Below are 17,404 nucleotides of genomic sequence, written 5' to 3'. Positions count from 1 at the left end.
GTCAGATCCGTTCAATATTGAATAAATAATTTATGGCAAGACTAGGAATAAAGAAGGTCATCCTAATTAGTTTATTATAATGTTTCCATCAAATTGCCATCAGAAGTTCTTGATACGATGCTTTAACGTTGAAATATTTATATCCATTATCACCTTACTTATTCAAGCGGAACCTAAATCTTCAACTAACGAGAAATGAATAAGCGTTTAATATTTTTAAGAAAGATTTCTACCATGATATCTGGAGCCCAAAATATCAAAACAAAAGGGTCAGGAGCGGCTAATGCATAAGACGCTGCAGTACTGCAGAGTTCCCGAAAAATTAAAAGCTAAAACCTGATGATTACATTCTTTAAATAATAATTTGAGCTAATACAATATTTTCTCTTAGTTATTCAAAAGAAAGTTTCTAATACTTCGCAGTCGCCTTATAACATCTTGACTGAGGACTGCAAGCTAAATGCTGGCGAAAGTAGACCAGTTGAATAATCCACCTTCGTTCCGTTTCACACTGTTGTAGTATTCTTATTCATTAGAGATACACGAAAGGATTCTAAGCGCTCTTTCCATGATCTACGATGACCCACTTTACAGTATAAACGGTCTAAAACAGTAGCATGATTTAACTGAAGAAATTCACTGCTATCAGGCTAGCGTAACGCGTAGTACGTTTTTTAAGTGCCGAGTAAATATCTTATTTAGCGACTTACTCAACTGTCTAATAACACTATACTGTAATAGAGTGTGTGTGATTTTGTGGAATATGGAAGTTGTTTTCAACTTAATGACCAAGAGATTTTGTAAATATTCATACAAAGAAAATATAGTATTAAAAACGAAAGTTTAACCATTACCAAATTTACTCAATATATGCCGAAAATGATTTCATTCGTGATTTTAACTTTTTAAAAGCTTGGACAGAAATAGGGAAAATAAATCTAGAACACTGAAGATGAAGCGACAAGAAAACTCTAAAATTCTTCGTAACTGCATGTAAAATGTTTGATTGGGATCAACCAATATTATAGATCAATTATATTGGTTAAATAAACAAAAGCATAATGAAAATGTGCCGAAAAAAAGATATATGTTATATAGCCAGATCCCAGGATAAATTGGGAAAAGTCTGTAGTGGATTGAGAAAGGAAACAAAAAGATTTAGCTTTGGGTGAATGGTGACAGGACTAAATACATAGGAATAGAACGGTAAAAGAAGAATCAGATGGAAAACAGACCTTGTTTACTTGACCATAATTTCGCTCCCAGACGATGCATACATAAGTATTCGAAAGCTCGAACATATATTAGAGTAAGTATACAGTGGTGTTTAATTTTGCCACAAACCTACTACGAAAAAGCTCATAATCTTGTGAGCAAAGAATTTAAACAACTTTGTCGACTAAAAAACGTTTACATTTACATTGAATTGATGTTATCAGCTCACTTGTTTTCACTTTGATATAACAACTATGACATTTATTCAACTCATTGTATTCTACCCTAAAATTCACTACAAATATGAGAAAAAATAAAATAACAAATATTACTCACGATTCTAACAACCAGACTCTAACCAAGAAACAAGTAAATCTAATCTCAAACCTTTTGGTCTTTTGTCAAATGAACTGAACTGATTTCTTTTTGTCAAACAAAGGTTGGTGCTGAATCGATAAGAGGGGAGGAAAATATCCCAATTCATATAATTTGAGAAAATCAAATCAGACATAGAATTAAATGACCTACACTTGAATGAGGTCACTACTTGTATAATTTTTTCCTATAAAATAGATATTACTGAAAATCTCTCCCACTTTTCAAATACTGGCTAGTGACCTAATGTTGTTGGTAATCAGATTTTCCGTGAATTTCTCACACATGGAGTTTGGAAAATGTATCTCTTGTGTACGTTTAAATTCGTTATAAATCCTGAAATAGCCCAAAAAGACTCTGTGACAGCTTTTGAACTCTATGAATCGCAATCTGCAATTCGCCCCTTCCTTGTCAAACACTTATTGGTTGCATTTTTGATTTATGTATATTGTTAGTTTTTGACAATTGTATTTTTCACATAGAGGCTATATTGTTGGGTTTTTGTTTAATGTACTGAAATGAAATTATTCTTATTAAACTTAACGAGTGTTTATGACGTGGTGGTAGTTCGTCTAGTTTTTTTTAATTACGTTTTGTAACCAGCATTCACTCACTTTTGTATGTATATAAAAACGGATATTATAATTCAAAAATATATAATGCAATTAATTCATGGAGCTTCAATTCATTTTCCTCATCCTCTTAATCGAATTCAATCATTTTCTTCTAAGAAGGCTACAGCTTAACGTTTGATCACAAAACACAATTGAATCTACAAATTTCTGGTCTTGTTCTGTCTTCCTTTTTGTTTACTTTTCTGACGCTTCAGTTCTCCTACTATTACCTACCATAAAATATAGCGTCTGCTCTTTAACGTGTTGAGTTTGTCCCGTATGTACCAGCGAACAATTCCACTAGGGTTTCAAAACTGTTGTACAACGGTTTCGTCCGCTGAATGCGATCATTATTTCTAGACCAAACTGTTACCAGAAATGAAGAATACCTTTTTTGTTAACTAAACGACCATAATGGTTGGATAAAATAAAAAGCCGCAGCAAACGGTAAATTCTCACTTGCATACGAAAATGTTAATGTTTGATGGAATTTTAAAGAAATTCTTTATTATGAACTTTTACCGACCGACCAAACCAGTATACAGGTATAGGCATATAGAACAAAACTTATCTGTTTAGTTTTTTAAAACTCTCTAGAAATTTAGAATCGCTGTAAGAAACACATCTCTTCCTTCCAATATTGTAGGTGATCTATGGATATTCGATTTAGTATTGAAGTATTTTTTGACGTATATTAAACGTTGCTACATAATTAAAACAAAAAGGTTATTTTGTTCGAACCGAAAAAATTTGTCAAATTTTTGTTAATGTGCGATCCAGACTGACGCAAAGCACCTCCTAGAGGCTCTAGACAAGAGTCTTGATGAGCAGAGGTGGCAAGAATTCTAACCATCCACTCTCTCGATTTATTCTGCATTTAATTCTCTAATTAAACGATACCAAAATCATTATTTTTAATTCTCACGCCCATGACTCGCGCCCGAAAAACCAACAGGAACAAAGCAACAGAAAGAGGCGATGCGAGAGAAGGCGAGAAAACACGAGCACGGTTTACACTTTCGCACTCACGTTCCCCCGTAGAGAGTCTGGATCAGGCTTAATGAATGTTTCAGATTAAGGTAATGTTTTGATTTTTTTGGCAATAATGGCTACCAAAAGAATAAATCAGAAAATGATTCCATAAATTCAAATAAATGGACAAAAAACAACTTGAAATGCTAAAACAAAATAAATAATTAATTAAAGGTTCAAATAGTCGTCCTCGTTGAGCCAATCAAAATCTGAATCTATTAAAAAAAATAATCTTGTATCTCTACATTGTAATATTTGCACAATGTTCGACCATTTGTTCTTATTTCTATTAGATATTTGAAAGACATTCAAAATTTGCATTAAACTTCAAGTTTTACAAAGAAATCATTCGGGAACAAAAGGCTGATTTTTGAAGCCACTTGATTTTACTACCCGAGCATTGTGATTAGGATATCCATCTTGCTGGTACTAAATAAATAAAATTAAGGGAACGTTACTGAATTGCTGGAACTATCTGGGTTTGTAACAGTTAAGGCGATTAATGAGATTTCCCTCACTTTAAAACGGATTATCACCTAAACCTCCCACCCACGCATAGGTTATGAATGTTAATCAACAGAGTTTCAGGAAAAGTGCAGTTAGTATAGGATCCCGATATAAAACGACCTTCACCGAGCTAGTTATTGGATCAAACATATTTTTTATGTAATTTAATATATCTAGTTCTAATTGTGTCTAATTCTACAGTACAGAGAACAACTGCTTTACTTCCTTTTTATCAGTTTCTCCTTGTTTATAGACGACGTAGTACGTGTTCACAGTATGGAGCAATAAGAAAAAAATTCTTATATTGTTAATGACATTCTTTGAAACAAAAGTGGCAGCAAGGAAAATATATGAAATTGAAGGGGAAGACACAATTTATGACTGAACGGTGCAGCATTGGTTAAATCGTTCAAATAGTGGAGATTTGGAACTTGAGGATTGTTCGCACTCAGATCGTCCACCTGTGTAGAGTATTACACATTACAGACATACAAACTGTTGTTCATTCTGGTTTCGTCAGCAATGCATTCAAGCAGCACTGTAGTAATACATTTTTTTTATGGTATTCAACTAGTTTGTGTATAAAAATCGTTTCGTATCCTCCAGAATTGTCAAACACAAATAAAGTTGCGTCGTTCAGCTAGATACACTATTTTGAATATTTGAGATTATTGTAAACGTTATTATTGGAAAAATAAAAAGTTTTAAACTCTGTATAATTTATTGAGTAGAATAGGATAAAATTTAATGCAGCTGATTACAGCAGAAAATAAAAATTGACACGTAGATATGCTTGTTGGGATAATGTTTACAAAAAATAACAACATGGAATATAGCATAATTAAAATGGATCAATATCACAGTTCCTGAGAACCCAATAAAATTTTTTTGTAAAATGAACAAAAATATATGCCTATCCTAACTCCTATGTACAATAAAATCTTTTCATAAGTAATGAAATTCGCTTGTTTCGCTTTCTTGTAAGAATTTAAAAGAAAATATGATTAATATTTCAAATGCATTGCAATCATAGTTAAAGGTATTTGACCAGTAATGGTACTATTGTTACGATCTTTATATAAAGTACAATAAAGAATAGAATATGTAATAAATAACAGATTTATCTCTAATTTCATGATTACTAGTCTCAAAATTTAAGTAATGATAAACCAGGAAGAACATTTCAAATAAAAAAATAGTCATAAACAGTTTTTATATAATTGCTGTTTTATGACTAGAAATTAACATATAATGCAATCAATGAAAAAAAAATATATTGGAAAGGTAATTGGTATATAAATGTGTATAAATCCCTACAATAGTAGAGTACAATCACTGGGAAAAATAGAAATCTCAAAAACGATATCCAGTTATTAGATGCAATGCTTGGTAACAATACATTACATAGAGTATGTTCTGCATACTCACATACAGCATTTTATATGCATACATTTGAATCCACTTTTTATATCACGTTAATAAGAAGCTGAAAATAAAAAATACTACTACATGCCAGTTATTTATATACATTAAAGCGTATTATTTTCTATGCATTGCTACACTACATCAGTTTTAATAGTAGAAATAATCAAATGGTGTGAAATTGTAACCTGGTTATCTACATTTATTTCTAAGAAATTTCATATTGTCTTTTTGATGTTTTCTATTTGCTGGGACTAGATGTAAACGTAGGTGGGTTATTCTAATATATTATTGTCAAAAATTAGTGTTTTTTGCTTTGAAAGTAACTTAAAAAATAAAAACTAACTAACTGTACAAAGTTGAAATTTTATACCACCACTACACCAAACCTCACAATTACATTATCTAATAAAGTTATCATTTTCGGAGACGTTAGAAAGCAATTTAAAATCAAAATCATCAGTTTACCATCAATCTCTGAAGACGATAACTTGGTTATCGAAACGCGCGTCAGGCAGTGTAATTGTGAGTGCTGTAGTGGTGGTGTAAGTAGTGTGGACAGAACTAACTGTACAGACTGATTGAATAAAGTTCTCAGGATGCGGCTAATTCACTCTATAAAATTTTATAGTCGATATTTGATATCTGGAAAAAAAAGCGGTCACATAACAAGAGGTCTTGAGATACATCAAGAATAATGACGAGACATATGATGATCCTTATAAGTTAAAGTGGATAATTTCTACAAGCAATTTGACCTTACTAACAAAACAGATATTTGGATCAAAAAAATTTCATATCAAACTTCAATTGTTATAAATCATGAAATTGACTACCTCGATAGCCTGGTACTCATCTATCTACTCCGATAGAATTTTTCCACAAATATATGGCAAACCATATTTGGATGGTATTATGCAAAAAGGAGTTAACCCACAAAACATAAAAAAAGGAATTATCCAACTCTGATGGTAAAATGTGTTGCTTTCTACATTAAGCAAAAATGATTTAAGCCCTATCAGCGTTTCAAGGACTAATACAGATAACATTTTAACCCACATTCCTTGAATCTTCAATATACCATTAAGTAAAAAACATTCAACCACTGAGTGAAGCTGCAAAACACTCATCCAACAGTTTGATGTTTGTAAGCTATTTTGCAACAAACACTCAACCAACTGTATCAACCCACATACCCACTAGGGGCGGGCAAAACGATTCGTTTAAGTGAAAGATTCAGTTTCGATCCACTCCTCAAAATGAATTCATTGTATCGATTCTTTCATTCTTGAACTATTTACTGAAAACATTAAACGTTTATTGTTTATAATTTATAAGGTAATAATTTAAAATATTGAGAAAAAAATTAAACTAAATCACCATTATCAAAAGAAGACGGGGGGATTTGTTGCAAACACGAGATCCAAGAGTCGATCGGTAGAATCGATGAATTTATTCTGTTCTTTTTCTAGAATCGTTTACAAGAAAAGTTCAAAGGAATTGGTTCTCGATTCATCTGCCCAATCAATCAAGCAGAAGGGAGAGGGTTTGTTGTGTTGTTGTGATTGTTACAAGTGATTTTGAACCAACTTCAAAGTGAAAATAATCGTCTGAGTCTGAATATTGTTAATAAAGGTAAGCCAACAAATAATTGATTACTGTACTTTTTGAGTTGTATGAACTTTTCAAAACCTAACAATTATTTTTCAAGGTGATTTTTTGATTTGATCAGTCTTTTCACAGGATTTACTATCAAGTTAAAATTACGTTTAAGGTTGAAATGTTCATGATTAACCCCAAGATTGTCGATTCATCTACGATGATGTGTGTATGGAATAATTTATGTGGTTTAAATGCCTATCGCTAAATTTTATACGCGTGGAATGTAGTCTATATGAGTTAATCACGTGGGTTGAATGGTTACTGCTAAATTACCAATATGTATTTCATACAAAAAAATAGGATAATCTTGGAGGCTTAAATGTTTATTGCTAATTTGTTTACATTGTACAATGTGGAATAATTTGATGTATCCTGTGGAATAAATGATTATTGCTAAAATTTATACCAGCAGTACACAGGCTCTGTAACAGATAGCTGTGTGAGTTAAGTGGTTATTGCTAAATATTCAATATGAATCTCAGGCAAAAAAAGTCAAATTTGAGGATTTTTAATTTTTTATATTGTCTACTATTTTAGCCCATTATTATTTCTATATATTTACTTTCAGATGCTGTCAAGAGGAAAAGTTTTAGTCAACCTGGCGCTCGAGAAACAAAACAAAACTAAAGTCTTGGAGAATGGAGCCGGTGATGACGTGAAAATCGAAATGGACAAAGTTATTGACGATGGTTGTGAAAATTTTAGAATAGAAGAAGAAAAAGCCCTCAACCATAATGAAACAGAAAAAGATGGAGAGTTCATGTTAATAGAAGAAGGATTACAAGATGAACTGGTTGAATGGCCACAGTATAAAGAAGACTCAGACATAGAATCCCTTGTCCCACTGTTTTCTGAATCTGGTAGTTAATAACTTCCCTCTGGATCAGACGCAACAACTATTGATGACGAAATGCCAAATCATGAGGGCACGCTACTTCAAGAAGCCGATGGAAGACCAGACTATAACTCAAATGATGAAGGAAATGAGGAAATAATTGCTGAAGTAACAAAAGGAAGAAAAAAACGTGGGCGGAAAAGAAAATTTCAGAATCAATCAAGAGATGAGAGAAAAAGAAAGTGCAATATTAATGAAGAATACATTAATTCTAAAGGACGGACTGTTGCTCCAAAACAGTTCCAAGAACATTTTTATTGTGCTTGTAAAAGGAAATGCACTGAAACTATTGATAAAGAGAGTCGAAAGAAACTTTTCACCCAATTCTGGTCAATAGGAACTTTTGCTGGGAGATGCGCAATGATTAACATGTGTGTTAAAGAAATCAAAAAGAAAAGATGTTATACAAAAAATGTTAACTCCAAACGAAAGAACACCCGTAAATACTACTGGGAATGCAAAGAGATGTGCAAAACAACATTTCTGAAAACACTAAAAATCAATCAGAGGACAATTGATATAGCTTTGAAGAAAAGGGAAGAAGATATGATAGAAGACCTAAGGGGATCAAAAAGTGGAGGATTAAACAAAATTCCTGATAATAAAATGAAGAAAGTTGTAGATTATATTAAATCATTTCCAAGGTACATATCTCATTACTGCAGACGTGATACACAATCACATTATCTGGGTGCTGAACTGAACTTACAAAAAATGTACAACTTGTATGAGAACACGATGAAAGAGAATGAGCTTCCAGTAAGTTTTTCAACCTACAAAAAACATTTCTATGCCAATTTCAATTTACGTTTCCAGAAATTTAAAAAAGACACCTGTTTGAAGTGTGATAAGTTCAACGCACAAATTAAAGGCCTTACAGGCGAGGTGGCGGATTCCCTAAGAGAAGACCATTCCAACCATACTCAAAAAGCAGAGACTTTGAGGGATCAAATGAAAAAAGATCTTGAATCTGCTAAAGAGAACCCTGAACTGGAAACTTTAACATTTGATCTGCAAAAAACCCATCCAGTACCTAAACTGCCAACTGGTATTGTGTATTATAAACGGCAATTAAATTTCTACAACCTTGGCATCCACATTGGTAGCACAGGAAAGGGTATCTTCAATATTTGGCTTGAAAAAGCTGGGAGAGGAACCCAAGAGGTGGGATCTTGTCTAAGAAAATATATAATAGAACATGTCAATCCACCTGTCAAGCACTTGATTCTATGGTCCGATTCATGCGGTGGTCAAAACCGCAGTATAAACCTAGCACTATTAATGATGCACACATTGCATAACCATCCTTCTCTTGAATCCATCACTCTAAGATTCTTGCTTTCGGGACACAGCTTTCTGCCTAACGATTCAGAGTTTGGAGATGTTGAGCGCTCTTTAAAAATCCAACAGCGCCTATACACAGACCTAGACTACATTAATGTTATGAAGGAGTATAGGAGGAAAAATAAAATTGTTGTTAACAAAATAGAAAGACAAGAAATGGTTTCAATTCACAATTTATTGGAAAATACTACAAACAGAAAAATCTATTCAAACAAAGATAAAATGAGTTGGCTGAAGACCCATGAGATCAAAATTTTGAAAAGTGAGCCCTTCAAGCTCTACATGAAAACTAACACAACAGAAGGAAACGTGCAGATAATAAATATAGAAAAAAAGAAGAAAGGTCGACAACACAAGTCGTTTAAAGATATACAGTTGGATTCCTTATGGCCAACGGGTAAACCACTGTCAAAAGAAAAGATCAAAGACCTCAAAGAAATTTTGAAGCTAGTATCACAAGAATTAAAATATTTTTATAATTTCTTGAGAACTGCTCAACAGGGGGAATTTTCAGATGATGTTGACGGTTTTGGAGTTTCAAATGTGGACTTTGACATTGATGAAGATGAGGATAAATATCTTTTAAACAAGTTTAATTATTTCTGAAAGACTGATTTTTTTGTACAGCATTTTTTTTATCAATAAAACACATGATTCATCATTAATAATGTGGGTTACCTTATTTTTTTAACCCTCCATTCCTTAATTTCCTTATTAAGCAAAAAGCATTCATCCAACATTTTTATTTTTTTTATACAGAAACACTTGAAATTTTTTATTGAAAAACACATGAGAAAATAAGTTTAAATATTGCGTTCATGGTAACATAACATTGGTATATTGATATAGAGCTCATGATTTTCCACAGTTTGTTGACTTTAAAGCCCATTATCTGAAAATCAGGTTTTTGTGGGTTGAGTCGTTTTTGCATAACACCATCCATTTATGAATAAAACATATATATGACATAACTCTATGCAACTCAAAAAATTTTCAAATTTTCCTTAACCAATATGGTTGGGGTTCACAAAAAAATGAAAAATTCGAAAAATGATTTTACTTGTCTTCAACATGTAGAATACCCATAACTCAGACAAATTCTTGCACTTAATTGACGTTACTAGAAAAGAACTATAAATTATGGAATTTTTGTTTGTTGATAAACAGTCAATTCAAAGGGTGAAAATTGTATATCAAAAAGTATGTGAAAAATAAATTTAAAATTGTGGGTGAAGATATTTTTTTCCCTGGAGAAATCGTTCCAATTTTCGACTTTATTATTTATCATAGAAGTACGACTGATATGAATCACACATAGTTCCCACAGTGATGCAGCTTGCTGAGAGGTTTTAAGATCACAACTATGCATTATTTTAGTTTGCACCCCTTTATTCAGAATTTCCGAGCAAAGTTTATATATAATGTTGGCACAATTCGGCTAACTGCTTTTATAACCATAATAATGACAAGAACATATAGTAGGTAAATATTACCAGAAAAATATATTAGTTGGTCATTCAGTATTTTGGAGAAAAAAAAATAATTAAAATAAGTTCAAGTATATAACTTTACCTTGTAGCTGATATAATTTCACTAGAAAACTGATAAAAAATTGGCATTTGTTATAATGCATTTCAAGAATATGTTTTTACGTCTTTTGAATTGGATTTTGGAAGAACTATAACAACTTTTTTCATTTATATCATAATACAAGACTTTTTGTACAATGAAAATAGTTTTCTTGATTCCTAGCCAAAAATATGGTTTTATCAACTGATTACTCTCTGGAAACAAAGAATTTTGCGACTGCATATTAAAGGAAGTCTTTACCACGCAAGTCAGGGTATCCAAATTTCTGCCCTTGGGTCGTTAATAGGTAGTAACAATCACTGTACCTGGAGCGAACTGCAGGCAGGAAGACCATAATTTCAGCTGGGAGATAAGGAAAAATAGTATATGGGACACGGTTCAAATGTTGGATGACATAGTGTGAGAGATATAAATCTTTGGCTTCACCTCTGCCTTCAATTCAACTTTCTCTCATTGGATCGCAACTTTATGTTAAAATTATATGGTATATAGAGGTTATTAGTAAATATTTTGAATCGTGTGTAAAACGACAGTTTTTAGTATTGAAGAAGATATTGATAAATATATAGAATAAATGCAATTCTATTGATATAATATAAAATAAATTCTATTATCAGAGTGATATATCAGTGGCGTAATTTAGAACTGTTCAATAATATTAAATAAATGTTATTCTGGGATTAAAAGCAAGAAATACTGTGAGTGACATGAAGTTTTAGTGCAAATCAAGATATTTTTATATACTAAGAATAGGGTCGATGCTTAATATTATATAATGTGTATACTATTGACATACTTTCTATAGATATATTATCAATTACTCATATCAATGTGGGTATCTTATAAAAATTCCTGGTTATTTTAGAGTTAATCCTACATCAATAAATAATTAAGAAATACTAGTAGATGTTTGCACAATTTTGCTCCTGATTCACTCCTTTATGTAATATATTAATAATGTAAATTAAAAAAATAAGTAGTCAAATTTAAATACACCAAAGTAAAAAAATTGCGAAGATAAACCTATTATTAAAAACATGTAAAAATTTTTTACTAACTGAAACTTGTGTTGATAGTCATGCTAAATATAAATCTGATCTCATATTGTTCAAATAAATAAATTTTGGTAAATGATTAACCCTAAAATATAGTTATAATGGATAATGAATACTGTTGCCTATTTTACTTGGTTTATTTGAATGCGTTCAATGAAATTGAATATAAAGATCTAGTGAATCAATTGCAGCTTATGCACTCTCGAACTTTTTAAAAGACTCGATAGATAAAAATTTCCTTGCGAAACAAGCGAATTCAAAGAGCTGAAGCATAGTTAACAACAAAAATTATTTTCAAAACCTATTTTGAGTACTAATTAAAAATAATAATTTACGATTGAGGTACACCAAATTTGGGTAAACACAGTCCAAATTTGGTTTCTATTCCTGAGAATATTGGAAGTGATACGGAATAACCACCAATGTGATCTGGATTGGCAGGTTTCTTTGTTTCACCTATTGTTGATATTTGTTTTAGTTCGGAACCAGTCGGACGCCTGAAAAACAGAAATCAATATCAATAAACATTGCTTACATCAAAATAATGTTAATTAACATTTACATATTGAAACATTCAGAAGTTACTTCAATTTAGCTACACAGAATACTTCCGAAGTAACTTAAAATTTTATATGTGTGTGAAATAAAGGAAATAAGTCCACTAGCCACTGAATTTTTCGAATGACTACCTAAATATAAATTCTTACATCTCTAAAGGAATCCATCAATAGATCTAAAATATGACGGTTATCTGTACTAGGAATAAGAAATAGTTTTGTTCAAGATTTGTCTATAATGTATATAGTAAACTGTTATGTAAATGTATTTACTGCATCCAAAAAGAAATTTGATAGGATGATAATAAAATTTGCAGTTACAGCATAATAATTCTATGATACTAATATTGGCAAGATGATAGGATATCTTTCTGACCAGTCTCTCTTCTAAATATACTTCTTGAGTTCCCATTGGAGTTGTATAATGAAAAATATGGTTCAAAGATAAGATAAATTTGAAAATGGGGTTTATTTGAAGGTGGCACAACATGTGTTTACAGAGTCGGATTAAGTAGTAGTAAGATCTGGAGTTAAAATCGACCCGGGGCCCACTTAAGGAAATCAAAATCAGCTCGAGCTCTTTTAAATGTTTCAATTAGTTTCAAAATAAATATAAATTAGAAGTAAAATAAAATTCATATTTTATTTCATGAACTATGTAAATTTTTTTTAGAAACTTCTTCCTCGATTTAGCTGTGGCAAAATTTTCAATTATCTCATCATATTCATATTCTGTAACAACTCATTTCTTTCTTCTCAGCCGTTTTTGCTAGACTTCTTCGCTCAAACATTGCAATAAGTTCGCATAATACCCACTAATGATAGTTTTATTTTTTCAAGATAGTCAATGGAAATAATCCCACGCGCATCCCAAAAAACCGATGCTTTGATAAATATTTATAGAAAAAAAATTATTGAAAATTTTGTAGGTAGTTTAAACATTTTAGTAAAGTCGCCATATTGCGTGACGGCATAGGTATAAAATAAACACTGAACATATGATACAAAAAAAATATTATAGTTATTTTCTCTGTTATTTTAAAATAAGCACACGCTACGTCGCCGGCAAAGAAAACCTCGTGATATTAAGCAGACAACTGTTCAATGTTTTAATTAAACCTATGGACGGCACAACTGAATACCAATGAGAATCGTTTTCTTATGTAGTTACAAATTAAAATTTTTGCGATTATCAATTAAATATTTAGATATTATTTTTTCACTTTTAATTAAATATTCTACTTTCTGGCCTTATTTTATATTAAGAACTTATAAAATGAAAAAAAATAAATAATTTTTTAAAAAAGTACCCTTGTAGACATTCCCTTTTACTTGTTATGACAATTATGTTGTAGTTCTTTTCAATTAATCAGTTGAGTAATTACTAAATTTGTGTTTAATTTTCAAGTAAACGCATAATAAGCTACAAATAGTATTCTCAGCCATTGTAACTATTTGTTTGATACTTACGTTCCTCCAAAGTCCACGTATAGATATCTTTGAAGAAGTTCATAGGTCACTAAAGTTACACCAAATTGTGGAGAGGATCTCATAACACGGGCTGAAAAAAAGACAAATCGTAGGAGAAAGATCGAGACATCTAAACGATAACAAATAAGTTGGAATTTCTGGAACCGTTGGCGACATTCATACTGAATACACTGTTTACACCAACACTACACCAATACTCACAGTTACACTGACTGACGCAGGTCTCTGAAGACGATAACTTGGTTTTCGAAACACGCGTCAGACAATGTAATTGTGAGTGTTGGTGTAGTGGTGATGTAAACAGGGTATTCAGTATAAACAAAAACAGTAAACACAAATATTCTTATTTATCACGAGTGACTCGCCAGGCTTCGAACGAGCAGTAGAGTCAATCATGCTTACATGTTTTATGTGTCGTGGGATTGCCTCACAGAGAGAGAAATGTCTCATTTTCAAAAAATTGTTTACAATTTGTAGACAAAAGCTTATAAAAACTAATAAACAAACATACAAATAACTAAATTAGGATATGAATAAAATAAAATTTAAATATAAAGTGAACAGAAGAACACTACAATGAATAACGAAATTACATTTTAATATCAATTTTAATAATTATTTTGTGTTAAAAATCAATAACATTAAACCAGTGCATAGCATGCACTGAATTAAATATTAGTATTAGAATAAATGTTGTTTGTACAGTAGAAGTCACTTTTTAGTAAATATGCCTTCAGTATATTGCTAAATATGGGATGAGATATTCTAGATTGGATTTCCAATGCATTTTTTGCATAGCAAAGTATTGAGCCCTTAACTAATTCTGAGCATGGAGTAGGTAGATAAAAGTACCCCACGTTCCTAAGTGGATAACTATGAAATGATCTTTCTAGAATTGGAGAAGCGTGCTTACGAATTAGGCAAACAGAATAAAAGAAGATTGAAGAAGGAAAAGTCAATATTTTGAATCTTTTAGCTGCTGTTTAGTCTGAGTAAATATCTAAGAGCTCTTATTTGTTGTTTGAAGATTAAATCAAAAAGAGTCGCACCATACGTACCCCAGAAGGGAAGGGCATATAGGAGATGAGACTCAATAAGTGTATAATAAACTGTTATAAAGGTTGGTTCTTTGGAAACTTATCTTAGCGAAAAACAGGCAGAATTTAATTTTTTAGGTAAAGCGGCAATTTGTTATACCCAATTTAAAGTCCAAAAATTTTACAAATTCAACGCCAATGGTGGTGTTATTTAGTACAAAAGGCTGCAATGATTTTTTATATGATAAAACTTTAGTTTTGGAAACATTGAGACACAAAAGAGAAGAATCACACCATGATTAAAGGTTATTAGGTCACTAGATATAGTCTTTTGAAGTGCCGTGAGATAAGGATTACTCCAAGAAAAACTAGTATCGTCTGCAAAAAGAGATATTTTACCTCTGCTGTCTAGATAGGCAATATCGTTGATAAAAAATACTGAGCCTTGAGGCGCTCCACATTCTATTGGCCTGCAAGAAGACATCCTTACAAGCTGTTGGTAAGGTATAACTTAAGACATTCGAGAGGTATTCCCCTGAAACCGTAGTACTGCAATTTGTTAATTAAAATATTATAATAAACACAATCGAAAGTCTTAGAAAAATTACAAAAAGTTGTTGCGGTGGAGTGATGGTTGTCTAGGCTGAAGTTAACATGATTCAGGAGGGAGATGAGAATTTTAATGCAAGTCAATCAGTAACAGATAAGGATTTATTTTTGATGTCATTAATTCTACTGCGAAGCACTGCTGCAGGCATAAAGAAGAAACTAGGTAAATTCACATTAGCATCAGGGAGATATGGAAGAGGATCATGAGAAGGAGATATAGAATTGTTAAATTTTTGGCTATATTCGCAATATCATTATTAAGGTTATCAGATGAAGTAAAGGCTCGACGAAGAAGCCATATTTCTTAGATCATTCACAACAAATCATGTAGCGAATATTTAAATCACAATTGAAAGTAATATAATGTCTACACTCTTTGAAATATGTTATTATAAAGAATATAATATAAACATGGAGGCAAACTAAAATATTTCAAATATATCATCAAAATCTGTTCTGTAGATCTATTAAATATCCCAACATGTATTGTTCTATAATATGTGTGATTAGCAAATTTAAATTAGGCAGTGTTTTCAATAAAAGCTTCCAGGTGGATCGACTATTTCTGATGCTTCCAATAATTATCGTCATATTTCAACATATTTACACAAAAAAAATTGAAAATTATTTAACTAAACCTCCCCCATCAATTAGTATATCTAAAAGTAATACCAGATGACCTTGTTTTATAATATCACCGCGAATACACAAACTTTGCTTGGAGAGCTCTACCATAAGACTTTTTTAAAAATAAAACATGTACTTGTGCCATACTAAATTTTGATAAATTCAGTATAAATTCGATTTCAATTTGAGGAAGTATTAGAAGCAGTACTTTAAGAAGAATTTTTCAGGCACATACACTGGAAATGAAAACAAGGTGGGAAAAACAAATTCTGAGATGTATTCAGATCAAAATGTAGTAAGAAGGTTACATAAAATTTGAATTAACCTGAATCAAAGTATTACTGTTGGCTGTTGGCTACTAATGCACTTATCATAACGTTGATATCCAAAATTCCTTCCATTGCTTTCCTCTGATCTCAATCGCTTTGTTGACTTCGTCCATTCAGGTACTCCTTGGTCTTCCTTTGTTTCTCGCTTTTACTATTCTAGCTACTAGTATTCTTAACCATTTTAGTTGATTTTCTTATATGTATTGTTCTACAGATTTTGTATTCAATATTTCCCTGTATGTTTTGTTTTTGACGTCTAATCCTGATCTCAATTTTCCGAAGGAATCTCAATTCCATTGTTTGTATATTTTCCTGTTTTACAGCCATCCATTTTTCAGAACCATATGTTAGTATGTATGGTATAACTACTCTTTTATAAATTTTCACACTTATTTCCTTGGGTATTTCATTGTTCATTAGAAAAGAAGTTTTTATCGCGTTAAATAGTTTTCGTGCTATTCTTTCTGTTCATTCTTTCTCTAATTTTCCGTCTTCTGTTATCATTAAGCCAAGGTATTTGAAATTTTCCTTTTGTTCTATTTATCTCTTTCCTATTTTTACATAATGAGCATTTGTTTATATGCTTATGATCATCGTCTTGGTTTTGTATGTTTATACCATATTTTTTTTGTTTGGTTGTACAATTCGAGATTTTAGATTAACGTTTCTTCGTCCTCGGCAAATATGCACATGTCATCAGCATAGCATATTTTTGTTAGCGTAAGTTTGTCCATTTTCTACTGCCCTACATTATAACTTTTTAGACTGGTTTTTATTTCTTTTATAGCTTCATCAAGGATTATTGTGTACATTAGTGGACTTAATATGCCATATTCTCGAACTCCATAAGTTTTAGTTTATTCCTCTCTGTTCTAATATCTTACATATGTCTTCTCTAATTATTGTATCAAATGCTTTTTCAAGATTGATAGAACACAGGTGTAAATTCCTTTTTTCTCATATCGCTTTATCCTTTTGTCTCAGTATGAATATCGCTTCTTGTGTCCCTCTATTGGGTCAGAATCCAAATTGAGTTTCTTCTC

At 31.4% G+C, this 17,404-nt stretch overlaps 1 protein-coding gene across 4 annotated transcripts in view; it reads right to left on the bottom strand.

Moving 5' to 3' along the window:
• Positions 1–4,445: 4,445 nt before the first annotated feature.
• The window catches only part of LOC130902070 (calcium-binding mitochondrial carrier protein Aralar1), a 68,926-nt gene continuing 55,967 nt past the window's right edge, over positions 4,446–17,404 (bottom strand). For all 4 annotated transcript variants that reach the window (XM_057813876.1, XM_057813880.1, XM_057813878.1 and 1 more), the window contains exons 11-12: positions 13,739–13,829; positions 4,446–12,208 (exon numbers count right to left, since the gene is read on the bottom strand). In XM_057813876.1, the coding sequence (XP_057669859.1) occupies positions 12,043–12,208; positions 13,739–13,829 (257 nt within the window). In that variant the 3' untranslated portion in view covers positions 4,446–12,042. The remainder of the gene's footprint in view (positions 12,209–13,738; positions 13,830–17,404) is intronic.

Source organism: Diorhabda carinulata, chromosome X (genome assembly GCF_026250575.1).
Source record: "Diorhabda carinulata isolate Delta chromosome X, icDioCari1.1, whole genome shotgun sequence".
Lineage (NCBI taxonomy): Eukaryota > Metazoa > Arthropoda > Insecta > Coleoptera > Chrysomelidae > Diorhabda > Diorhabda carinulata.
This window is presented reverse-complemented; position numbering and strand designations above follow the sequence as displayed.